This window comes from Lagopus muta, chromosome 2, assembly GCF_023343835.1.
Source record: "Lagopus muta isolate bLagMut1 chromosome 2, bLagMut1 primary, whole genome shotgun sequence".
NCBI lineage: Eukaryota > Metazoa > Chordata > Aves > Galliformes > Phasianidae > Lagopus > Lagopus muta.
Window position 1 is genome coordinate 57,779,788 of NC_064434.1, and position 26,149 is coordinate 57,805,936.

A 26,149-nucleotide genomic window follows, 5' to 3' on the forward strand; every position below is an offset into this window, starting at 1 on the left:
AGTAAGTCATTTTGGTGTTGAAAGCATGCACACTCATGTTTTGTTATAGCCTTATTTGCACCTTCAAACTCTATTGTAGCTTTTCAGTCGTTACAATACAGAAAGGTCTCCTCTCCCCCTTCCCTCCTCCCCCGCCTCCATCCCCTCATTTCTTTTGCTGCAGATTCTATAGCATTTGAAATACGGGGAATTTTTGGAAAATGTCACACCCTCTGTGTTCTTCTCTTTGGATGTGACATTTTACATTGCCTATTTAGAACATTGTGACACTGATGATTTTAACACCCCGAACACTGAGCTGACAACAGTAATTTCTGCTGAAATAGGCAGTCTATCAAGAAACTTGTGTTTCTTGATCAAGAGCTGGCATTCCATTAATGCACGCAGAATACAGATGACTAAATCATCGTCACTGCTGATGTTTCTGAAATGAACAGGCCAAAAGGGGGGGGAAAAGAATCTCTCCTTACCTTTTTAAAATAGTTTGGGAGTCACTTCTTCACAGCCCTTTTTAATTTAGTGAAAGTTTCAGGTAATGTGCATTGTGACAACACATTTTTGGCTCCTGCCTCCTATTCCTCCAGGGCATGGGTAGCAATTTGGCACTACTGGCGTTATTTTGAATCCCTTAATTTCAAGAAGAACAGCTAACCAAATCATTGGAGGGTTTAGATTGTACCCTTTCCTGGAAAATCAGACTGCGAGAGCCAGGAAACTTTGTGAGGTGAAGGGCACAGCATTTCCAAGTTCTCCTCACGGGGCACCAACCGGCCAGCAGAGCTGAAGAACCACATCCTCTGCATGCAGAGCCCACACCAGCCCCGATCCTGCTGAGCTCTGCCCATGAGGCTGCCCCAAGCAGCGAGACCCACCCACTGCTTACCTGGCACAGGCTGAGCCAGCACACAGCTGCGCGGTAGCAGCTACAGAGAGCCCAGCCAACACTTAGGCTGCTTAAAGCAGCATTAAGCTCTCCCTTGGATCTCAGCATGGAAATCCAGCGGGTTAGCGCAGGGCAGTACTCTAGACAGTGGCTGATCCTTCTTTCTTGCAGCCTGGCGGTGATCCAGCACTGCAAAGAGTCAGCAAAGATGTTTGGTGGGATCCCACAGAGCAGGGGTAAGGCAGTGGAAGTGTTCTCCTCAGCTTTCCCTTCTGCCCATGCTAAGCAATGGAGCAGGCAGCCTCCTCCACCCCCCACCAGAGAAATCAGCAGGATCTGAATTCCTTCTGCTCACAGTGAGATGATAGGAAATACAGATGGAAAAAACTATTAGGCTATTTAGCTCATCTTCTGCCAGAGAAAGACTGCTCCCTGAACCACACCGTGTCTTTGACTTTCTTCTTCTTTCTTTTTGTTAGAAGTCCCCTCTCTCCTGACTGTCCAAACAAAATTTCAAGATATGAGTCCAAAATATCTCTCTACACCAATCCCACATTGAACTACTAAACTGTAATAAAGAAATATTAAATTGAGAGGAAAAAGAAAAACTTTGTCAAAAAACTGGTCAAAGTCTCCACTTTATCATTTCCATTTTTCCTGGCAGTAAAAGGGAGCGAGCTCTTCGAGCCATGAAAATGTGCTCATTACTACATTCATTTTCTCCCTTCCCTTCCCTTCCCTTCCCTTCCCTTCCCTTCCCTTCCCTTCCCTTCCCTTCCCTTCCCTTCCCTTCCCTTCCCTTCCCTTCCCTTCCCTTCCCTTCCCTTCCCTTCCCTTCCCTTCCCTTCCCTTCCCTTCCCTTCCCTTCCCTTCCCTGTCTTCCACTCTTCCCTCCTTTCCCCCTCTCTCCTTCTTAATAGGGATGTTGTGGTGAGAAGTAAGATTGTAAGAAGTAACAAATGGAGGTGAGGTGCCAGACATCATTAAGAAGTTTTCAAGGGCCAGCTTTTCCAATGTGCCCAGAATCCAGCAGTTTCTGCTGAGAACAAGTGCTCAGCATATTTGAAAAATCTGACCACTTCATCTGAGTGCCTCTATGGAGCAGCCAAGTTTTTCAGAAAACCTGGCTGGTGAAATATTTGTTCTTTTGAAATACCTCATTGAAGATCACATGCATCTATTGAGGAATTAAGCACGCAGGCCATCCCCTAGGATTTGCAGACCAGGACATGCCCCTGCTCAGAGGGCCAATGCCAATATGCGCATGGAATTCGGGACACCAGCACTCAGAGTACAGAGAGCTCAGTTCCTGCCCAGCCCCCAGCCTCAGTAGAGTGGGGCTGAGCCGGGTGAAGACCTTTGCTGCTCCAGGAGCAGATGGGAAGGATAGAAGTTGAGCCGGCAACCCACCAAGTGCTCTGACATCCCTGAAATGTTAGCAGCAAGATTTCTCATCACCTCATGGAAACAAGCCTTCAGAGACCAAATCTCCTGCTGTTAAAATGAATGTGGAAACTCCATTAGTTTCTATGGCATGGTGTCAGCCTCTTCTTATATATTCTGTTGGAAGGGAGGGAAAGGAAACTGTTCTCCAGCATGGGACCAAATCTGCCCCCACCTTGCTGGGTGTCTGTGGGGCACTGCACACCACCATACATATTCATAGTGCTTGCCTTGCTTAGCAATCCTCCTGTCAGTGAGGAGATGTCACTCACCAGGAAAGAATGCAAAAAGGCAGTTTATGTGGTAATATTGTTTTTGTTTTTGATCAAGCCTGCTGCTGCTGATCAAGCTCCCCTCCTCCTGTCAGCTTCAGAATGAATATTCATACAATGCAGAAAAACAAAGAAACCCACTAGAGCAGAAATTGTTTTCTGCTCTCACCAGCTGGCATCTCACTTTGCAAGCAGATGAGCTTGTGCAGGTTATTGGTGTGTTTGAATGGTCCTTGCAGTTCTACGTGCGCTGAGTCCCTTGTCTGCTCCAGAGGTGGCCTGATGCACCTCAGATGAGGAGCTTGCCTCTCACTTTTATGTGACTGAAGAGAATTATACAGCAATACACAGCACAACAGGAGGCCATTCCTCTTTTCTTCGACTGCAGGGAAAATGACACCAAGGCATGATGTCCAGTGAAGTGCCATCAGTGCCAGAGTACATCCTTTATAGAGATACAGTGGCTCATGGTCACTGCAGGGGGCTGCTCCTGGCAAGGATCAATCCAGCCCAGCCTCCTTGGGGTGAATCTCAGGATCATCTTGTATAAAGGCAGAGTATAAAGGCATTTATCTCTTGCTTAAATTCAGTCACATCTAGTGTATATCTATAAAACTTTGCACCCATGAACTGTATGTGCAGAACACTTCTATACTCACAACATGAAAGAAACACTTAAAATGTTTTTCTCCCCAAACACAATTATTTGGGGGAAAAAAACAACCAACCAAACAAAGCCACGCAACAAATCAACTTCATATGTTTCATGTAGCCAAGTGTTCCACAAGATGTTTCCCACATTCCTAGTGTTGCTGGGTGTGCCTAATCCAGTTAAAAGCAGGTATACTAAAAATCACGCAAACACAAGTGACAGATGCGCAGCATGCAAAACCCCAAAGAATAATCACAGAACAAGGCAAACTATCCAGCATTTTCATCTTAAATTGAGCTGCAGGCTCATGTTCAGAGCTCATGTTTAGCATATGTGATCTGTATATGAGAAAAGGGCAGGGGAACATCATCACAGTAATGTACTCAATTAGTATATAGACAGCTGATTTTTTCATGCAGGCAGTTTAACTCAAAAAAGAAAAGACGTAGTAGCTAAACTGCAATATTTGATGTGCTGCTTAGGCTCTTCATTGAATATCCTGTATTTACTTTAAGGACATTCTTCTGAGAATATTGATTGGAATTTTCATAGGTGGCTAAATGACTTTAAAGGATAAATCCCATTGGCTTGTTCCACTGTGTAAGCTACTAAATCAATAAGACTTGTTCTCCCTGAACCATTTAGAACAAAAAGCAGTAACAGAGTCAAGTTCTGTAGCATCTAACCTTTAGGGACTTGGTTCTCATTCTAAAGCCCAGAGCTGTGAGTCTGACATCTGGCCTTCTTCTATTGGAGGTTCTGCCACCTTGGAAAAGAGATGGGCACTAAGCAAGAAGCATGTTGGAAATAGCACTCTTCAAGCTGTTTTAGAAGGCTGCAGGCAGGGAAGTGCATGAGCTCAGACCCTGTCCTTCAAAGCCTCTGCCACATCACTCTACTTATTAGACCTCCAGAAAACTCCCTCTTTCCCATGCAGGCTGCCACTTTATGTACACCTCTTGACACAGGTTTACTCCGGGGGATCACGCGCTGCAATTTTGCTGAGCCAATGACTCTTGAATTTCTTGCTTCACAATAACAGAATTTCAACAGGAAAGTAAAGGCTCTTCTACACCTTGTGTGGTACTTATCGCAGTCTCCCAGGGGAATGGTGTGTTACAGTTAGCAAGGGAGGGGTTTAAAGGCAGATTTTTTATTTTTAGATAGCCAGTTAGGGAGACCAATTAGGCTAATCTGAAGAGGTGGTGACTGCTTGCCATAAGTGTAATTTATCAGGGAGATGCATTTTGACACATGAGGTATTTTCAAAGACCCACTTCAGTAGGGCAGGTCCCTTTGGAGGATCTAGGCAAAGGGTGTATTTTCTGGGGCCCAGGCTCAATCTTGGACTGAAGTAGATCTAAGAAGTTCAGCTTGTGTCCAAACACAGAAGTCAAGGAAACAGCCTCGAGTAAGGATGCACCTGGTAAGTTTGGGTGTCACTGGAGTTAAACGAGAGCAGTCTCCAGCATTCTTGGAGTGAAGTTTTTGTACCTAAGTAACTTGAATCCACTTCAGGCTTGACTAAGTTAATTGTGTCCTTTATTGGTACTAAATCTTACTCAGTGTGTCCTACAATGGGGAACTCCACACAAAGGTATTTAACATGTGTTAGAGTCAGAATGTGAAGTTTCATAAAAGGATTGTGCAGGCAGCTATGTGAGACCAACATGCTTTCTGTTTTGCTGATGCAAATGGATGCTAAAGTGACTCTGGTGACAGTATTCTGTGAAAAAGGATTAAGAAGCACTTGCCAGAGCATCTGTATCTCCCTTGTGCTTTACTGAAGAGACATAAGGATCTTCACAGAAAATTATAACCTCCTTGAAAAATGTAATAGGTAATTATATTCCCAAGTTAGAAATTCCATAACATATTGCATATAAAATTCCTCATTAGATTCTGCAGTCTTCTGGAGTATGCTGTTCAATCCCTTATCTTCTCATCCCTTAGATAGCACTAACTTTTACATCAGAGATCTCAGAACTGCTCTTCTTGGTCCCATCTCTCTGTCACACATGAGCTAGCCATGACAAACGAATGGCTGCTGAGGATGAGAAGAGGCTGTTGCTTAAACCAACTAACAGGTCACATACCTGCAGTGGCACCAGTCGTGCTTGGGAACTCAGCCTCTGGGAACTGAGGGCATGTCACAGCACTCATGATGTTCCCATCAGACTTATGTACTCCCACCACAGCCAGTTTTTTGAGAAGCCTCTTCCCCAGGACCCTCAGAACAGCCACCAGTGCACATGGCCCCAGCTGGGAGCTACCATAGCATTGAGCCCAAGCTTACAAGGTGTGATAACTCCACACTGCAGCACACAAATACAGCCCCACACCGTCACCCCCACTGATGGCTCAGAGCAGGCAGAGCACTCACAAAATACTCTGCAGTCAGTCCTGGGTGCTGTACCCACTGTGACAGCTCTGAAAACTGCTCATGCCTGTGAAAACATTTTTGGATGTATTTGCCTTTCTCCTCCACATCCCTTCTAGAGCATGGAAAGTGGTCATAATCAATGCTTAGGAGTTGCATGAGAATGTTTTTTCAAAGCCCTATATAAACATTACTTCATTAAGAAAATAGAAGATTATAAATACCTGAGACCTCTTCAGGGTTGCTCCACTGTAACCCAAAAATATCACATGTAATTTCAGTGATATTTGTTCAATGATTATATTTTTAAAAATGCCCCAAGGCTGAAAAGCTGGATGGTAAATTGCAGCTGCAAATTAATTAAAATAATCAAACAAGCCAGCAGTAACTCCCACAGTAAGGGGGTTGCTTATAAAGGCATTGTTAATGGATCATTTGCCATCAGGGAGTTTGCTTGATTCCCTTTTAATAAGATATCTATGATTACCTGATTAGCTGATCACTGTGTGAAGCGTTTTGTTCTTAATACAGTCATGCAGCCAAGGAGGAGAAGTTTTTTATCAGATAGGACGTGTTTATTTAAAATGTGTAATTGGCTGCTTTATTTTTTTCTTTTTGTAAAGGAAGCACAATCCAAGAAGCCACCGCCTCCAACATAAGCTCTTCTCAACAGCCTGATATGAGCCAGCTTTCTGGCATGCACTTATCTTGGCAGCCTTACCAAAATGATCTGAATAAAGGTAGGAACACGCTGATGGAGATGGGAAAGCAACCTTTAATGGTTACAACTGGTTGCAGCCCATTACAGTGTTCCGCTAGTCATATGCCATAGTTCTAGAATCATGACAGTGTACCAGCTGTGGTTCTGCCCCCACATGGTATTAATGGGGAAACAGATTGATAATATCTGATGCGGCCAGAACGTGATCCACGCTTTTAGCTGCTACTCACACAGCTAAGGGTGCTCCTCATACAGGAAAGTAGCTCTTCTGAACAAAACTTTCCAGCAATGTGCTGGAACACCAATAAACCTGGAAAATGGAAAGAACACATGAAAACTAGACACCTTGTGCATGTAATTGTATATTTATTTCTTTTTAAAGAACACTCCTTAAATGTATTGTAAGTCAATATACAAACTTGGTTTCACAGAATTATAATTCACTAAATAGCACAAAATATAATCCGGATTGTTGGTTTCTTTTGTGTGTGTGTGTGAAAGTGTGTGTGAGTGAGTGTGTGCGCACAGGCACATGCTGCTGGTGGTAGTGGGAATCCACCACAAGCCCAGGCTCCTACTGACTTCCCTCTGGAACAAAGCTCACCCAGATGGAGACCCTGCTCTGGAAGACTGTGACTTTCTTGCCCATTAATCTGCTTCTTGAAGATGCCAGTGCCCTCTGCCTAGCTGGAAGTGCCCACCTGCCCCTCCATCTGCGGGACGGGGAGACTCCCCTCACGGGGAGTAACCAGCTGCTGGTGTTCAGGTGTGAGGAAATGTCTTCTGCTCCCCTCCGAGCTCACACGCTGGGGCACTTCTGCGTGACCCCTAACCTCCACGCTCAGCTTGGGCAGAGGCACGGCAGGCCCTCATAACCCAGGGACTGCTGTGGCTCTGTATGGCCCAGCTTCCAGCCCAGACCGGTGCGGCCATAGGGACCTCACAACCCTGCTTCTGGGGAGGGAGCAGCAGGCCGTGCCAGGTGTGACCACCCGCCTACCTGGGAGCCAGCGGTGCCCCACCTGCGGGTGGGCTGTGCAGCCAGCACTGATGATGCACTTGTACGTATCTACATGGGGTGGAATGTTTTCCCATAGCTTTTAAAAGGAGCATCTAGATCAACATGTTCACATAAGACCAAATACTTTTAATATATTTATAACTGTTTTATAAAGCTTTGAAAAAACTCACAATAGCACATTGTTTTACTTTAATGCTTTACGGTACTATCAGTTTAAAATCACAATCAGCACTTAAGTTATAGTCAATCCAGCAAACAAGAGACAAAAAAAATTACAAGAGTTAAGAACTGACTGATACTTCCTTTATCTTTTTCTTTTTTAACTAATGCATAAGTGCAGAATAAGATAAGATACTCTAGTTTAAATATCTTGTTTTACAATATACATTTTGTTCTAATTACGCAACAGTAAATCCCATGCTTCACATAGAAAAGCAATCCACAACATTAAGAAAAAAATTTACAATTTATGAAACAAAGTAAATAAATATTAGTATTACAGAATCAGAGCTGTACATAAAAGCTGTTCAGTTTTAATCAATATAAAAATATGTTTTAGTGCAACCTCACATATATTGATGCTGTTTTGCTTTACATCATTTAGATCCAAGTGTCCAAAAAAGGAAAGAAATTACATTTATTACAAAGCAGATACACAAATTCTAAAATATGTACAAATTACTGCTAAAAAAATGCTTATAAGAATATAAGCAAAGTAAAGAAAAGGCACAAACATCTGTACAATTTAAAAGTACCAGACCCAATAAGAATTTCAAATTTAGTTTTGGTCAGGTTCATGATGACTTGTTATTTTATCTAATTCTTTTGATATAACAAAAGTATATATAATAGCAAACTACTGTAACTTAGAACAGGCATGCTGTAAAGTTGAATACTTCTTCTATCGCTAGAAAAAAAAGTGGGGTAAATGTATGGGTGAAAGTCTCCATGCATCTCAGATCAATGTGGCTTGCTCTTCTCAGACGACAAATCTTTTCTTTCCTGTGTGCTTGACGGGGGCTCGCTCCTGCTGTGAAAGCCCAGCTGTCGAATGTCCACAAAGCTCTTGCTGTAAAAGGTGGGATGGGCTAGTGCAGTCTGTGATGTACCAAAACTGTCCTGTTCATCACCGTGCAAGTCAGGATGGGTGGCTGAGGCACAGGCCTGGCCCGGCTCAGATCCACTAAAGTGTTTAATGCTAAAATGTGCACTTTCTGAGGGTTTCTGGTGAGGCTCAGAGGGCCTCTGCGGCTGCTCCGCCCCATGCAGAGCAGCTTCTTCTGTGGCGATTCGAAGGGAGGCTATGGCTTTCGTACAAGTCTGTATGTTCTCCTCCTGCTCCTTCTCCGTCGCTATTATACTGTCCTCGGAAGTGCTCTGTGTCAGCAACAGCAACGGGGAGGAGGACGTGCTGGGGGGAGCGGTGGGGTGCAAGCTGTGCAGAGAGGTACGCTTCTCGTGGTGCTTGGAAACACCGCGTGACTCTTGAGTGAGGGTTTCTGTCGGTCCTCTTTGCTTCTCCTCAGAGCCCTCCCTCTGCAGGGCCAGAGTGGACGGAGGATGTAAACCTGAAAGGGCTGCAGGTACTGAGTGGACCATCTGGATGCCCCCGATTGGCATCATGGGGATGGGTGCTCGGATCTGCTGCTGGGAGTGTAGTGGAAGGTGGCTGAAGACATAATCGCTCGGACCTTCAGGGAACAAGCTAGGCCTGTGGTGCTCCATAGCTCCTTTTTCTCCATACAAGCTGAAGTAAGGCCCCTGAGACAACCCCTTCCTCTGTAACAAAGAAACAACAACAGAAACATCAGCGCCACCGCTAGCAAAATTCTTGCCAAGCTGCCAAACCACCTGTCTGCTCTCCTCTGCAGCGTGGCCTCCTGTTCATGCAGCACCTTTCATCCAGATGGATCCCAAGGCGTTTGGAGAACTCCACTAATTACTTATCCAAACTACATAGGAGGTTTTGCTTAGCTCAGCCCTACAGGGCTCTTGCCTCTGAGGTGAAATGCAGCAGCTAGTTAAGTGTTCAGCAACACAATGCGGCAATTTAGGTCAGGAAGTGAGGAGCATTATATTCAACTGAAACTGCAGAGAGCATTTGGGGTAGATAGAGTTTCATTCTCCAGGACACATTTGGCCAGGACATCCATCTTACCCTCTGTTTTGGCAAATTGTGCAAATTATACTGGTGTTGGCAGCCTGCACTGGGTATTGGGGCTTTGCTGCAGAGAAATGCACATTGGAATGCTCCCTGTCTGCCATCAGTATTGGAAAATCCTTACTGCATGTACAAGCATTCTGTCTGCTGAAAGATCGTGCTCTGAAACCCCAGAGAAGGCATTTCGTCCCCATACTTCCCACCCACCTCACTGACTAAAGAGGATGAGTATTTCCAGGGAAGTTCAAACACCTCTGTGCAAAGAACTCAAGTTCTCATGTCATTAACACAATGGAACATCATTTTGGCCTATCTGTAGCATAAACAATAAATAATAACAAGAGAGCAGGCATTAACTGTGAGTGAAAGTGATGATTCTGTAGTGGGGACACTCACTCACTCTTAAGGGAACTGAGAAGAAGGAGGGATTTTGTAATGGGTAGTAAAAAATCACACTGTACTGAATTTTTCAGTGTCTTCCTATTAGTTTCTCTCTTGATAAAATGAATAGCCCCATCTTCACTCAGTATTAAACACATCTTGGGCTTATGGATTTCTTCTTTTTCATTCTTAACTTTTAAATTTTATTTTCTGCTTGATGATTAAGTAGCATTTATTGTCAAACAGCAAAACAACGATGACACAAGTGCAGGATGACATTTTCATAATTGTACGTGGGATGTGGTCACAATATACAGGAACACCCATAGGAAATTAAACGAGCAAAATTACCCATCTCTGCTCTGCAAATGGATCAAACACCTACTGGTCGCCCCAGAGCTGTGCCACCACCCCAAGTCCCTGTGCAGCAGCTGGGGACTGTGCTGCTACATGCCAATGTGCCACACTGGCAGCAATTCACTGCTGGGAAATCCTAGTTTCCAAGGCATTAAGCAACCTCTTGATCCCATCCTGGGGAATGGGTTTAGGGGGCAATTAAAGATTCAGTTTCTGTGCTACCCAGCGGCTGAATCTGACTGTGCTCAGATGCTTTGTCCTGTTTAATATAAATCAACGCTGAGACAGGAAGGGTGACCCATAATCATCAGACTCAAACTTAAATGATGTTATTATTCTGAGAATAATCTAATTATGGGAATTTTCCTATTCAGAAAGTGAGACACTCAAGTCTCATAAAAGAGAAACTGTCATAAGAAAGCACAGTGACAGCACACTGTACTGCTGAATGGGGAAAAATTTACAGAATAAACGAGTTGCCAAGCCACAAGACATAGTTCACCTACTCTGTCAGTCCTTCCTATCGCTAACCTCACCACTGCACAGTTGCTTGCCCCCTTTTTTTTTCCCATCTTTCCTCTGTCAACCCATTTCTCAGTCATGCCGTCCTCTTGGCTGTTTCCTAAACCATGACATTTATCATTAATGCATCTAATGTGAATCTGGGCCAAGAGAAATAGAGCAAAAGCAACCAAACGAAAAGGAGTGAAACAAGGAGAAGAACAAACCTAGTCACACTCAAATTTCTAATCGAGAAGGACACTGGCTTTGCATTGTACTCCGCCACAGTTTCAGAAGGAAGTAGGATGTCTGCCTGTCCTTGTCAGATAGAGGTGGCTAACATGATAGAAACTGCTACATGCCCCAACATCAGCGCTATCATCCAGTATATGTCTCTCATGCTTAATTTTTACATAGACAGTGACAGTGTGTGCATGTCCACTGGATGCCTTCCAAGCTTGGCTGAGCACACACAGGATTATCTTTCTCTAACTCTGGCAGATGAGTTTTGAAGTGGTTGTACCTTTCATCCTATTAATACATCCTTTACAGATATCTAGCATTGTCATACACACATGCACATTCATAGGGAAGAGACTGAATATTAGAAGATTTTTCTCCTTTTAGCAAATATCCTGGAAACCCAAAGACTTGATTCTGTTTACAATATTAGATTCCATCACTGACTGCAGTGCAGAAGGCCACTGTTTTTTTGTTATATACTCAGAGTGGATTCCTATAATTTCAGTGAGATGAGTTCCTCTATTTGTCAGGCATAGGGGACCCATTTCATTTTCTAATAGTTCTCATTTGTAGCAGGTAAGCATATTTCCCTCCAACTCCAGGTGATACATAATTTTCCAAACAGTTTTAGGAGCTTTGCAGTAAACTTTTTAGCCTGGTCATAAAGCTAGACTTCCACAACACACCCCAGTGCAAAGTCATAGCCAACTTCACACATATCCCAGAATGCCTTAATGGACAAGCCAGGGTTTACCCTGTATCTGGTACATTATCCAAAACAGACTATAGGGAATTAAGAGGAAGATCACATTTCAAAGCCTGGCAGCCCCAGATCCCCTCAGACCACAGCTTGCAAAAAGATGACAGGTGAAAAAAAATCACTGTGATTACCATATCTTAAAGTACTCGTGACTTTTTAAAGTTAAAAAACAAAAAATAATGAACTCAATGGGGAAATTCAATTACAGAGGAACATAATTTCCATGTGCCTTCTAAAAGACAGATACTTAATACAGTGACTAAAAATCTATGTGGACTTCAGTTTCAGGATCAAGTCAATTTGTAGTCCTACTGAGAATGCACCATTGCAGACAACATGCACATACGTGGACCTATTTACAGTTCACCTTTAGGATTTTTATGCTAGCTTTCTGTACAGGAATGTATTTCACTCAAGACAATACAGTATTCAGAGTTCAGGAAGGGATTTAATATCCATATGTCCAGGATGATCAAAGGATCTTGGGTCATAATGATTTTCTAGCGGTGATGCCTAATTCCCTTCAGCCCTTCTGAATAGATCAGGCTTCAGACATCAAAACGAAGGAAAGAGAAAAGCAACTTAAGCAGGCAAACTCATATCAATAAAGCATGCTACAGTAACTTCTTATTTTCAGAAACTGCTTGTGAAAACTGGCAAGGGGGAAAAAATGCACTAACTTCTAGAAGCTAAAATAGTTGCTAGGGACAAGTATGTTTTACTAACAACAAGGTAAATTCAGCTTCATGACTTAAAGAAGAGGCAAAAATTCTGGTCTATATGAGGAAGTAATGGGGTATACCAGAAGTGAGGAAAAGCAGGAGCAGAATGCAACCATTGATGATGAACCTGATATTCACAGTATATGAATTGTCAGGTTGGAGGGCACAGTTACTCTGGACAAATCCTGTAGTCTCTTAATCATTTGAATGCCCACTCACAGTTTAAGTACACCTGATGCATTCCTTGAGCATATTCTCCAGTTTAATGTCATCTGAAAATAATATTCAGCTCACTTATTCCAAGAATGCTCTGAAATGTGAGTCAAAGCACAACAAATATGACAATAGAGACATTCATCTCCAAAGCACACTCCTGATCCAAACTAAAAAGGGTAACAGAGATGCACTTGAACTGAACAGAATATCCCATCTCTCCTCCTTCTCCCAGGTCTAGGATAAAATAACTAGAGAGAAGAATCAGAGCCTTTTTGGTAAGTGCCAGACTGCTCAGAAGAAAAAAAAAACCTCTGGCATTGACAGAAGAGAAGATCTTGAGATAGATCCTTAGAGAGTAATGGTGATTTGCCTTTCAATCTACAGACAATAATTTAACTTGCCAAAGCCAAAGGTGCACTAGCTTTAGTCTACTTTGGAGAGAGTATCCTATTGCAAGGCAGCTTCTTGTTATTAACTGCCAGAGGAAAAAAAAAAAAAAAAAGTTCTGTATTATTATTTATTTTCCCATGCTTTTTTCCACTTCCTAAAGAAATAATTTCAACTGCTTTCCACATGGTACTTCCAATACCAGAGCACTTTGCTAGCTCTCTGCACAGGACCACCAAAGAGCATAAACATTCAAAGGGAAGAAACAAGAGGGGGAACCAGATCACCGCTGGCCAAACAGTCTAGAGCAAATATGTAAATTAATTGCAGTGGAGAAGAAATAAAACTCTTTTTTTTTTTTTTTCCTGGTAACTTCAGGCACCAGAAATACAAAAGCACTCTAATTTCTGCAAGGATTGCATTAGGAATCCAATGCAACTCTGAAACAGAAAGCAGCACTGCAAGTTGGCATCTGCATCGGTGATGCAGTTGCAAATTATGTCCTTATTTGCTGGATTTCACTTCTCTGAAAGTGAAAAAAAGTCTTTATTCCTTTTTCTTTTCTAACAGCTTTCAGACTCAGGTGTTATCTGTCTTCCCACACATTAACATGCATTTCACTTCAACTCAACTTCTGTTTGGCTAAAGTGCATCTCCTAGAAAGACATAGAGAGATAAAGAATCCATCTTTCCTTCTTCACAGTGTTTGTTAGATGGATAATCATCCTCATCCCTAATTTCCTCATTTAAATTTGACCAGGCTCTGCTTCCGGTGACACATACGTTCAGGGTTCAGTGACTATACTGAGCTTTGGGTTTCTCTCTAAATATCAACATGCCATTGATTTATCACTGCTTTCTTGTAGGACAAATGTCTGATACCTCAAAAATAAGGTAAGTGTAAAGAGTCCATCTGGTATGGCGAAGAGAAATTTCCAAAGAAGGAGCTAAGAGTGCTAAAAGAGTCCTTACGATGTGCTAAACGCCTTGCTGGAAGGTGTGTATAACACACAAGGCAAATATTACAGCAAGAACTGTCACACTGCCAAAGAATGACTGTTCCATACCCTTTTGCCAGCATCCCCACACATCCAAGATCTCTACTACAGGATGCCAGTGGAAATGTCTCATGGAGGACATTACAACTTGAACTCTCTGTACAATGTCAGCTGTAGTATCCCACATAATTCCTTGAATTTGATACCACGGCATTATGTCTCTTAAACTGATGGTTATTTATCTTTTCTTTTGTGCTTCCTTGCTTTGTCTGTGAGGCTGGTGGTTGGCTTTGCATTGTTTTTCATCTCTGTAAAGACTGTGTCTGTGAAACTGCAGCAGGGTTTCAACATACCCTTCCCTTCTCTAAGGACAGCCTAGGAAGCCCCCCCCCCCTTCTGCTTCTTTCCCCAGCAACAGTGCAAACCATGGCATCACATCTGATGATCCCACATCCCTGATGAGGGAGTGAGAACACGTGAGAGGTCAGGAAGATCTTGCTAGAGGAAGCAGTTGGTGACAGGGAGATGGAGCAGGCTCTGGCCAAGGGCAAGAGAGGCTCTTCAATAGGTTGCTCAGACTTGTGTTACTTTCACTTATGTGCAGATTCATTCAATATTGCAACTTACCCTAATTCTCCTGAAAAGCCAGGATGACTTTTGGATCTGTCTGGCTAGTGCTTCTTAGTACTGTCTGTGTTTCCAGCCACCTCTGCTGAGCTGCAATAACAAACCAACCCAAGCCCACCCTCCTCTGCTTGTCTCAGCAGAGAAATCTGCACTAGAGCCCTGGAGATACTAATTTCATAAGCTCAGGGTTCAGTTGATCTTCCCTACAGAGAAGAACTGTGACTACACAAACAGCAAAGAAGACTGGTGATGGAGAGGAGGGCAGGAGAGTCCTGTCTGATGTGGAGGCAGCCTGTCAGAGCTCACCCAAGTTGGATCCACGCACTGCCCAGAAAGGCACACAGTGAGAGGCTAGCAGCAGCAGCAAACATGATGAAGGAAGCGTATGACATAAATAAAAAAAAAGCACACACAGTAAGGCCATTTCCTAACTCTAAAGACCAAATTTATTTGTGGAGGGAACTTTGCGAATGCTAGGGCCTGTCAAAAGCACCAAGTCAGCAGTTTCTGAGAGTTTATTTACTGAAACAGAACAGCACAAACAGCAGCTGTGCAAGTTTTGTATACTTTCTTTTCCACCTAGACAGTGGTGTCTCTGCCAAGAGACAGTTGTGATGGTGCTTTCTGCTGGTATACAATTGTCTGCTCCTGTCACAAAATAATACTATTTACACTCCAGCCACAGGTCCTGTTTTAGATGGGCACCCTGCTTTTCCAAGGATTTCCATTTACTTTAGTGTTTTTATTGCATTAAGCAATACATAAGGGATGGGCAACATACTGAAGTATCAAGGTCTTGAGCCCTGATCTGGGCTTGATTCCATCTGACAGTCTGGGAGGTAAAAGGTTTTACAGTGCAGTAACAAGCCACACACACCATGTAAGCTTCCTGGACCATTTAAAGATAAAGCCGGGGCAGTTAATGTAAGCCAGCCTAATTTCATTGAAGTTAATGGAGTTACTCTGATGTGTAGCAAGTGAAGGTTCAACCTTTTGGCTGACTGTACTGTGTCTAACTGAATCAGCATCCTGACTCGGTCCCTGTTTATTGCAAAAGTCTTGCATTCACTCCAGGACTTCCCACTCAAGTTCAAAGCTTTGTTTTTCTACAAAACAGCAAAGTTCTTCAAAATAGTATGCACAAATTAAGCAGGACCATCATTTCTGACAACAGGAATAAATATTCTTTCATACTTACTGAATGACCCACTGGAATAGATTCAGACTGCAAATATTGACCCATAGGCAACGCTGGATTATGGTATAAGCCCCTCCTGGGAGATGTCGCTCTAACCGAGGCCATGTATCTCCTTTCTCGCCTAGGAGACAAATCTCTTCTAACAGATGCATCTTTCCCTGGTGACATTGGTCTCCTTGGTGATAGGTGACGTCTTGGTGAAACGTCCCGTCTTGGTGATAACTCTCTCCTCAGCACAGCCTCCTTCCGTGGAGAAAGGTGTCTCATGGGTGATATATCTCTCCGGGGTGACAAATGCCTTCTGGGTGACAAATCTCCTTTAGGCATTAAATACCTCTTTGGTGAGTTATCTCTATATGGTGAAGAATCATAGCCAGGGGATGACTGCTGACTGGAAGGTGAGAGGTCCCTTGGAGACGAATTGGGGTCTAAGGAAAGCATGCAGTCCTCATCCATGCAGCTAGGTATGTCTAACCTGTCTTTGTCGGGCTCTGAATCGGTGCTCTTACTCTGGAAAAACCTCTGATATTCTGTCATCTGTGAGTCTTCACAGGAGTCGCTTGATGTTACAAGCTGAGTAACCTGAATGCTAGGTAAAGTGACCAAGTAACTGATGAGGGAGGAGTGTCCCACAGAAAGGGAGCCCTCGGGGGAAGCCCCCTGTGATGCCCCAGCTGAGTTCACCGACAGGGAGGAGAACTGAGGGGGCTGAGGGCTAGTGCTTCTTGATCTAGTTTTTGGTGTTGAGTCTCCCTGAGTATCATCAAAGTCATCCTCATCTTCATCATCTTCATCATTTTCATCACCATCCTCACCATCGGACTCCTCTGCATCAGAAAACTGATGCTCTGCTGACAGGCCTGCCAGGTTGCTACTCTTCTCTGTCTCCTGCTGCATGTCTTCCATGTTTTCTGAAAAAGCCATAGCAAATCAAAACGGTAAGCACATGCCACACTTCTTCTGTCACATTCAACCCCAACCAGAACACCTAGTGCCATCGCCGGATGATCTTCATCTGTGATGGCTAAATAAAGCCATTCCCAACAGTCTCAAAATGTATTTTTTCATATATATAAGCCTTAAAACTCTATATCCAAATTCTGTCCTGTGAAAATGAAACAAAATTCACCCTACAAACAAAATTCACCCTACCCCCCCTTGTAACTTCACTGAATGTTACCATCCCTCATACATAAATTGATAATATTTGGTACTTTGTATGAGACAGATGACACATTTCTATTTCTAGCTCTTCCTGATGCATCACAAAAAACATACTATAGACAAACAGATCAGATTTATTTTTTATACTTCCTGTTTGCTAGATGCTTCATAATTAAAAAATGCCCAAAATACTCTTAATACATTTTCCCATGCCAGGCACTATGTGAAAATGCAATGAGTCATTTGCATACTCCAGAGGCCATTCCAACTAAATTAAATCATTCTGACATACCTGCTTCTTCAGTTTCAGCATCGTCTACAGATGTCATTGATACTCCAAGCTCCAGGCATTTTTTCATGTGTGCTTTAGACTTCATATGTTTTGTCAGATTTCCTATGGATCAGAAATGAATCTAATTAACTGACAGCAGCAAAGATCACTTTCAAAGTGAAGTTTTGGTGTATAACTCAGTTATCCTGCGGATATCCTGTTTTCAGTTTAAAAACAAACAACAACAGTGAAACAGACAAGGCTGAACTCATCTGGCTCATTGCCCAGAGCCTGTTTTAATGAGAATGGGCTTTTATATCTTAAAAAAAGAGAAGAGAGAGAAGAGAAAGAGAAAGAGAAAGAGAAAGAGAAAGAGAAAGAGAAAGAGAAAGAGAAAGAAGAGAAGAGAAGAGAAGAGAAGAGAAGAGAAGAGAAGAGAAGAGAAGAGAAGAGAAGAGAAGAGAAGAGAAGAGAAGAGAAGAGAAGAGAAGAGAAGAGAAGAGAAGAGAAGAGAAGAGAAGAGAAGAGAAGAGAAGAGAAGAGAAGAGAAGAGAAGAGAAGAGAAGAGAAGAGAAGAGAAGAGAAGAGAAGAGAAGAGAAGAGAAGAGAAGAGAAGAGAAGAGAAGAGAAGAGAAGAGAAGAGAAGAGAAGAGAGGTATATAGGCACCTCTCCACTCTTCCATACGACGTTTAGGTGTACCAGCAAACTCAAAAACTCACTTTTGGCAGTTATTTATCCCTGGGCCTAGTGTCTGTGATAACTATATATTGCCTGGACATTAAAGAACAACAATGCACTGTTGTTCAGGGTTCAGTCAGTTTCACAGTGGCACTCACAAGCTAAGCACTCTCCCACTTACTTCATATGTGTTTCCAAACATTCAGTACTCTGAAGGCATTTGCTGAACCAGCAGTATCCCTCGAAAAGACACTTATGCCTGATTTCTCAGTGCAAGTTTACTGGCTGCAATCTCTGATCAGAGAGGAGCTGTACTGAAAGCACTCACCTGGGATGTGGTAAATCCAAGTTCAGCTCCCTGCTTTGGAGTATGGATCTGAACCAGACACAGCAGGGATTTGAAATCAGATCTCCCACTCCCATGAGGGAGCAATCTAACACTAGACTATTGACTTTCTGGAGTGTCTGTCTTCGTCTGTTTTTTTCACAGATAAGACAACTGGGTTGAGAATGGCCCCAGGGGACATTCCATAGCAAAGAATCCTGGGCACAAAAAGCACAAGCCAGAGAAATGAGAGTATCAGTCTAATCCATTAGCCACTTTAGTCACATCTGCAACAGACAACTGGGAAAGTGCCAACCCAGACATGGCACTTCTTAGTTCAAAGAAAAGCACTCTGTGAGTGTACGTATGCTGCTGTTGGGACCCTGACCGGTGTCTCCAAATGGCAGGAACAGTGCATCACTCTCTGAGACAGCAGAGGTGTGCTTAGAAGCTCACAAATTTCTTTTCTCTGATTTCAGTCCTAGGTAGTTCATATAGCTCCCTTCTCAGTAAGTTTCTTACGGTGTCTGTGTACTGCATGAAAAATCTATCTCAGCCTTTGATGCTTCTATGTGGCTAAATACTTTGAAGGTCTGTCCCCAACTGTCTTCAGCAAAATAGCTACAATACTTATGAGGCTGACAACTGTCCATGAGCAGCAACACACCAGTTAAACACTTCTTGCACTTTGAAGGCTTAGTTTCTTCCTACTCATCCCCCTATTGTGCAACAGCACACCACCTCCTCCCTGTTTCTTCTTCTCTGCCAGAAATGCCAGCCTCAGCAAGCAATTTCACATTTATTTCCATGCCATCTCTTCCGCCTGGAATGTTCTCTCTGAACAGAGCCGCAAAACCACGCAAAACCACGATCCTCCCTTTATGTCTCTCCTAAAGACCCATTTCTCCTGCAATGTCAAATGTAAATAGTGATTTAAGAACAGCTCCACAGATAGACCACAGAGACTACCAAATGCAGCTACTTCCATTTGTCTCTACACCCCCATCAAAGTTCTCATCTTAAACTAGATTGATAGGTCTACTGCCATCTATTAGCTGTGCCCATTTTTGGTAGAGGAAGAAGTGTTGGAGTCATGGAAACTATTATAATCCTCATTCCTCAACACAGCCATGAAGTTGCACTGGGATCTCAGTAGAAATTTATTTCAGCTTCTTCTCTTCTCCTTCAAGTAAATACAGTACAATAGGATCAGAACCAATTTCCCTTCATGGTCAGAGCAAAGCTAAAAAAACTGAGAATGTAAGGCTTGTTTGGACTGTGGTACAAAGAAATGCTACCGCAGAAGAGAGTTTTTCCTCTTTTATGTAGACAGTTGCATGGTAAATCCAAATTCCAAAGAATATCACGATCCATGGCCATCAGGTGACAAATGAAAGCTTTTTTTTCTGTGCTGATAAATACATGTGAACGCAGGATATCAGATCTCTATCAATAATTAATGCTGCAGTGGATGGAGTGGCCCACCTGGGAGACATACATTAATCATAAACTTGAAACCGACCTCCTGCAAATCATGTGAAGGCACGTTTTCCTCACTAGCTGATGCTCTTCTTCTACACTGTGTCATACTAAGCGTACTTGTGTAGTAGCATTTGGGTATTGTTGCAGTTAAATTTGTACCACGTAACAACTTTGGCAAAAGTATTGTTTGTGAGGATAGTTCTTAGCTACTATATTTTATCTCCAGAAAACTGGACCGGTCATAGCCCACAGCTCTTAATGAAGCTATCCAAGGAGTCTCTAAGTCTCACAATATCCCTGGATAAATTCAAGAGAAAAGAACAATCTCTGTCACGGAGTCCTGTATCCATAAACATAGTCATTTGGTTTCAAAGAAAATTCTTTTCTTCAATGCAGAGGGTGCTTGGTTCCCAGATGGCAAAATATCTCAAGATTTGTTTGTGAAGTGGCAAAAGTTCAGGAAAAAGGGTCAAGTACCTTTAGTTTTGAAGGCAAAATTGCACAACTTGCATACATAAGGCCGGACGTCAGTATGAGTGCGGATATGCTTTTTGAGCATGCTTGGCTTTTTGCAGCGAATTCCACATTCTTCACAAATATACTTTCCTCGGCCACGTCCTCTGACATAGACATAGTCTTCATTTGATTTATACCTGTTGAAAGAGAATGAGTATTTAAATCATATAGACGCTAGATCACATGCAGGCACAAACATTATCTCTATGCACCCAATCCTGATTTTATATCTCACCACAAAACTGCCACTGAAGTTCATGTGAACTGCTGAATTTTCAAGCCGAAACGCACAAAGCATTTCCCTTTCACAGGGGAGGCACTAGTCTCACTGTGTTTGTGTACCTTATTTTTTTAACAACGTGAGAACGAAGAGCTGTGGTATGGGTATGCTACAAACACCTTGTTACGAAACAGGTTAGCCACCGTTCCTGTAGACAAAGCGCAGCCTCGTATATGAATCTGCAGATTGGGTTCATTTAATCTATCTGTAGTCTTGAACCATGTGGGCATCTACCACCACTGAAAACAGAGCTCTTTTGTGGTATAATTAATTTGACTCATTTAAATGTATTTATCTGATTTATCCCTTGGGATCAGATAAATCACATCCTGCAAATGCCCATTTTCCCCTATTAAACATAAAGGGAATGCAGATAGCTAGCAAGAATGTATGTATTTACACTACTCATGTCTGAAGTTCCTAAACATGGATCTCACTCCAAGAACACTGTGTTGAGCTCATGCAGGTACGGTACATGCTGCTCTAGAAACAAAATGGGAAACTTTCAACCTGCCTACTTAGCAGAACATTGTAAAAGGAATTTTTCTTAGCACAGGCATAAGCACTCAGTGCTATTTTTGTTGATTACATTATCTGTTAGATAACAATTAAGATATGCAAATCGATACAAACCTGCACATTTCATTTACTATTATGATAAACTCATAATACTGAAATCTAAAAGAGTTGAAGGGATCTGCCCCAGCTGTTTTGAGGCTTGAAGTTAGTGGGCATTCCATAGAGGGAGAACTTTATCCTCAGTACCCTGAAGTAAAATTCAGAAATTGCAAGAACCAAGAAATAATAATTTTCAATTCCTTTTTCCTTCACTGTCCTCTCCTAAGCAGCACAAAGTACTTTCAGACACATCATGGATGCAAATCCCACAAACCATCACTGGTACTGACAGTCAGTACTTTAGATAAATAAAGGATTGTGTGAAAGTTCTGCTAATGTGATGATAACTATCAGAAGCAAGTGGCAATTTGGAGGGTTACACTGAAACATTTGTCAAGTCTGCTTTTCTTAGGTGAACACCTCTGTGTGTTCAACAATATTACTGGCAATATAAATACTGCAGCTATCTTAAAAATGCATGAAACACTGTTTTGTTCTCATGTCCATTGTACCATCTACTGAAAACAGCAACTCCTTTGTTTTCACGTGCTAACAACTCCTAGCTATCTCTCTATCCATTACTTCATCAGCCACCTTCAGGCCTTCTCCCAGACAGAACAAATGTCCAATATTGTTTGAAAGACTGCCATGTTATCTGCTTTTCATCGTTCCTTGCTGTCCAGTTTTGCTGGGATGGAGTATACTAAATCATCCCTGATTGATAATGCTAAGAAAAATGCTGTGTTACATCTGCTTTTCTGTAGCTCCATCTCTGCTGGTCTTCTGCCTGACCTCACTCCACCAGCTTCTGCTACTCTCAGATCCCACTGGGCACAAAGTCAATTAGACAACAACCATCTCTTTGTCATTCATATGCACAGCTCTTGAGCACAATTGATCTTGACTCTCTAAGTATGTCCCACCAAATCAAAACTGTAACAAAAACGACACACATAAATTGGACATGTAAATATGGTCTGGTCTAAATGCTGAATCACAAGAAGTTTGAATCTATGGTAAATACTTTCCTAGCACTATGAACTATTAGATCTTACTATTAACTTGGGCTTCTCTCAAATTTTTCAGCAAGTTTCCCTTTCCCACTACATAACTTTCATGTGACTATGGTCACAGGTGCTCTGAATTTGATTTTAATGAGGTGCTAGAGTTAAAAGTATTCATAAGCCTTGGAGTCCTAAAATATCTAACTGAAATGCTATTTTATTGGGGATTTTCAATGATCAATGTCTATTACTGATAGATATAAAAGAGGAAACACAAGCAAAGTGTGCATTATTGCTGTAAACTGATAACATAATAAAGCAAGATGTCAGATGAGTGGGAACATTTGCTTTATCCCTCCTTTCTTTCAGCTTCACACCATAAGCAACTAGCAGTATGCAGCAAGCACTGAATTTAAAATTGCTGACTTTCTTTCATATCCCACCAGGGTTCTGCAGTCATAGTTGATGGAAAGCAGATTTTGTGAATCAAATCATTTCATTTGAATCAAGCCATCCACCAGAGGTGATAATATTGTTGGTAGGTTCCTACTTCAAAACCCCTTCTGCTGCACAGCTTACAAACAGCTCTTGACTGGCTTTAGTGTGGTAAGTGATGTTCTGTGACATCTGCTTTTCTGCTGAACTCCATTCATTCTGTTGCTTCAGCTTCTCACTGGTTCCCAGCCCTACCTAACTCACTTTTAGTCTACTTGACATACAAGCACTTTGCTGCCCTGGCACAGAGCAGCTGCATGACCACACCTTCCTGTATAAAAGACAAACTTCCCAGAAACTGAAAACTGTGATGACTGCAAGTCTTCCTCAGCTGTGAATTCTGAATCGCTCTCTCTGCATTCACAGTACAAAAATAATCAAGAGCCCTAAGCAAATCCACTCCTCAGGACAAATGAAAAATGAATGAAAACACCCTGCTGAAACAAGATATTGCCACTTGTGCTTATCTGTCTAGGGGAGAGAAGATGAAACAAACACAACAGACATCTTATGCATAGTTCAGTGCACTGCTTGTGCGCTCAGGTGATGCAAATATGAGCTTGATGAAAGAAGAGAACAGCTCTACAAACAGCCAAGAGCAAGCAAGCAAAAAAGCCCACTCATCTTAAAAAGCTAGCTTTTGGAAGTCATAAACTAAAACCTGAAGAAGAGGACAAACTGATTAGTCAGAACAGAAAGTAATAGAAGTCAGGGTTATTACATGTAAAGAATATTAGATCAATTTAAAAGAACAAATGACCAAAACCAAAATAATGAAAAGAATAAATCCCCTTCCACAAACAATTCCAGTAAAATGAATATTAAAATGTTCATCTATAAGGAAAGCGTGGACTGATTAACATTATATCACCTCATTCACTATAGAAAGCTACATATGAAGGCCATATGCTCCTATTAGAGAAGCATACTGCACCAATTATTTGTGCCCTCCCAACTCCAGAAATTAATGTGCACATCAAGTTTTCTTTCTTTTTGTTCTATTTCAAGAAAGGAGAGTAATCATAGCCAAGTAATACTAGGAGATACACCTAAGTGACACATGAAATATATTCTTTTACACAAATAGTTTCATAGACCTTGTTGGTGTACAGGGAAACTTAAGATGGTGTGAATAACACACTAAGTTTTCATAAAGAAGGTGTTAGACCGTAGAGGAGTTTTATAGAGTGATCCGTTGCACGCTGCACTGATCTGAATCCCCCTACAAGTTGCTTTTCTTAACACACTTTAATCCTTCCGACCTCTCATCATTTAGCTTACATCAGCGCAAGCTATCTTCAGCTGAGTGATCCAAATTCAGAAATGATACAGAGTGGGAAGCAGGCAAATCTTATACTTCAAAGTGGGCATGAATTCAAGTAATAGCTTTTTAAATTTCTTAAAAACTTAGGGTCATCCCTGAACTTGGATCGCTCTGATGCAGCCAACATACTGACTTGGGTACTAGAAAAATGTACAGCCACAGAAAACATCCAGGCTCTGTGTCTGGGCCAGCATACCAACTATAATGTTCAAAATAACATTTTCAGTCTTTCAAGTAAGATGTAGGCTCTACCCTTCCACTGTTACAGACCAGAAAGAAATGTCAATGTTTATTTCATGGACATTGTCCAAGGGGAATCAAGCTACATGATGGTACGAAGGACAACTTTTAGAGTACAAAAATATGAGAGAAGGAATAGCATGTGCAAATTTATCACATCTCCATCACTAACTACTTAGTTATCCCAATAACACATTGTTATGAGACTATTTGGGTTTGGTAAGACTAAAAAATAACTACTTTATTCAGCCGTTTGTCTACTTACTACTAATCTTCAGCAAATAATTGCACTACGTCAGAATTTTTAAAAGAAATAAAGCAGTATCTTACATTTTAGAGCATACTCTTAGAGAGAAATAAACAACTGTTCATTTCTTTCTTTTTTTTTTTTAACAGACTTCATAAGCCTCAAAATATTGCTAATGATCTTTCAGTTCTCCTTTTTCCCTCTATTAGTTGTTCCTATTATCAAAGGAGCAAGAGATAGCCATAGTAGAATTAATCATTTTATCAACCTTAGATGATATATCTATGGATTAGGCTTAGAAAACAGATTTCATTGCTATCTCTCATTTTATCATCAAATCCAACTTCAGTAAATAAATATAATACTACGAGAATAAGAGTGAACTTTCCAAGCTAGCCTATTCAGAGAGCCTATTTGTGTGCCTAAGCAGAGGCACACAAAGTCAAAAAATAGAAAGACGTCCTTATGGAAGCTATTAAACAATTGCATAGAAAATAACAAAATCTTGAATGTGCATTTCTTTAATTATAATTGAAAGAACAAAGATGACAATGCAGAGTGAGCATTCTTAAAAGGATGCAAAAACTGTAACTGTCCTATAGCATAGTAGAACTATGAGTAACTACACAGATATCCTGTAGTTTAACACTGACATATACGTAAGACAAGAAGAAGCTTGGGTGCTACAACACACGGCTGAAATACAGGAGACTGTTTACATCCCAGTTCATTCACATTCATTTTCAAATCTATTCAAAACAACAGGCTGAGCTTTGAAATTTCCAGTTGCATTTTCTTACCCTCCTTCAAAGATTTTAATTCGTATCGGCTCAGTTTGTTTGGATGTAATGTCTTTATCTCCATGAATGTCTCCTTTTACTCTTTCTTTTATAATATTCCCCACTACTTTCTTTTCAAGCTTGCTGCCGAACAAGAAGAATGGCTCGTGTTTCATCTGCAGAACAAAGTCAAGGAATGGTGTTACTGCTGGAACACACAATAAATGCACACTTTATTTCAAGTACTTTTAACATTTCAGGTCAAAGCCAAACTTTCGTTGGTGCAACTCTAGACAATGAATTAATTTGTCCCATTCAACTTGGTGGAGAATAAGAGAGGGGGTAACCTAGATACATTTTTATGTGAGCCTGGAAAGAAAATGCAGCACCATATCTTTCCTCAGGAGGAAAAAAAACAAAACAAAACAAACAAACAAAAAAAAAACAACCATGGAAAATAGAGATGGAAAAGCCTTAGAAAGTAATTTATTGCCATTACAGAATTTTCCCTGGCACCATTATCTAATGCTTAGTCCATGAGGACGAATCAGTACGTAAAAAAACATTAAAATGATCTGAAGAGCCTTGCTTAATTTTAAGTTAATCTTTACTTATGGGCCTGCATGGATGCTTATGTCCTCTGTTTGAATATGGACCATGCAAAAAGGACAAAATAAAAGGAGATAACTTTTCAGGTTCTGAAATATGTGAAGAACAGGTTTTGAAAGCCTCACTTTTTAGAACTAATTCTCAAAATGGAGACAGAGGCAGCAGAAGTAGCAGAGTTTGCAAAGGGGTAAAC

At 41.7% G+C, this 26,149-nt stretch overlaps 1 protein-coding gene across 5 annotated transcripts in view; it reads right to left on the reverse strand.

Moving 5' to 3' along the window:
- Window positions 1-6,707: 6,707 nt before the first annotated feature.
- HIVEP2 (HIVEP zinc finger 2) overlaps window positions 6,708-26,149 on the reverse strand; it is a 125,706-nt gene continuing 106,264 nt past the window's right edge. For all 5 annotated transcript variants that reach the window (XM_048935042.1, XM_048935040.1, XM_048935039.1 and 2 more), the window contains 5 exons: window positions 25,369-25,523; window positions 20,322-20,497; window positions 17,380-17,481; window positions 15,924-16,834; window positions 6,708-9,151 (listed from right to left, as the gene is read on the reverse strand). In XM_048935042.1, the coding sequence (XP_048790999.1) occupies window positions 8,333-9,151; window positions 15,924-16,834; window positions 17,380-17,481; window positions 20,322-20,497; window positions 25,369-25,523 (2,163 nt within the window). In that variant the 3' untranslated portion in view covers window positions 6,708-8,332. The remainder of the gene's footprint in view (window positions 9,152-15,923; window positions 16,835-17,379; window positions 17,482-20,321; window positions 20,498-25,368; window positions 25,524-26,149) is intronic.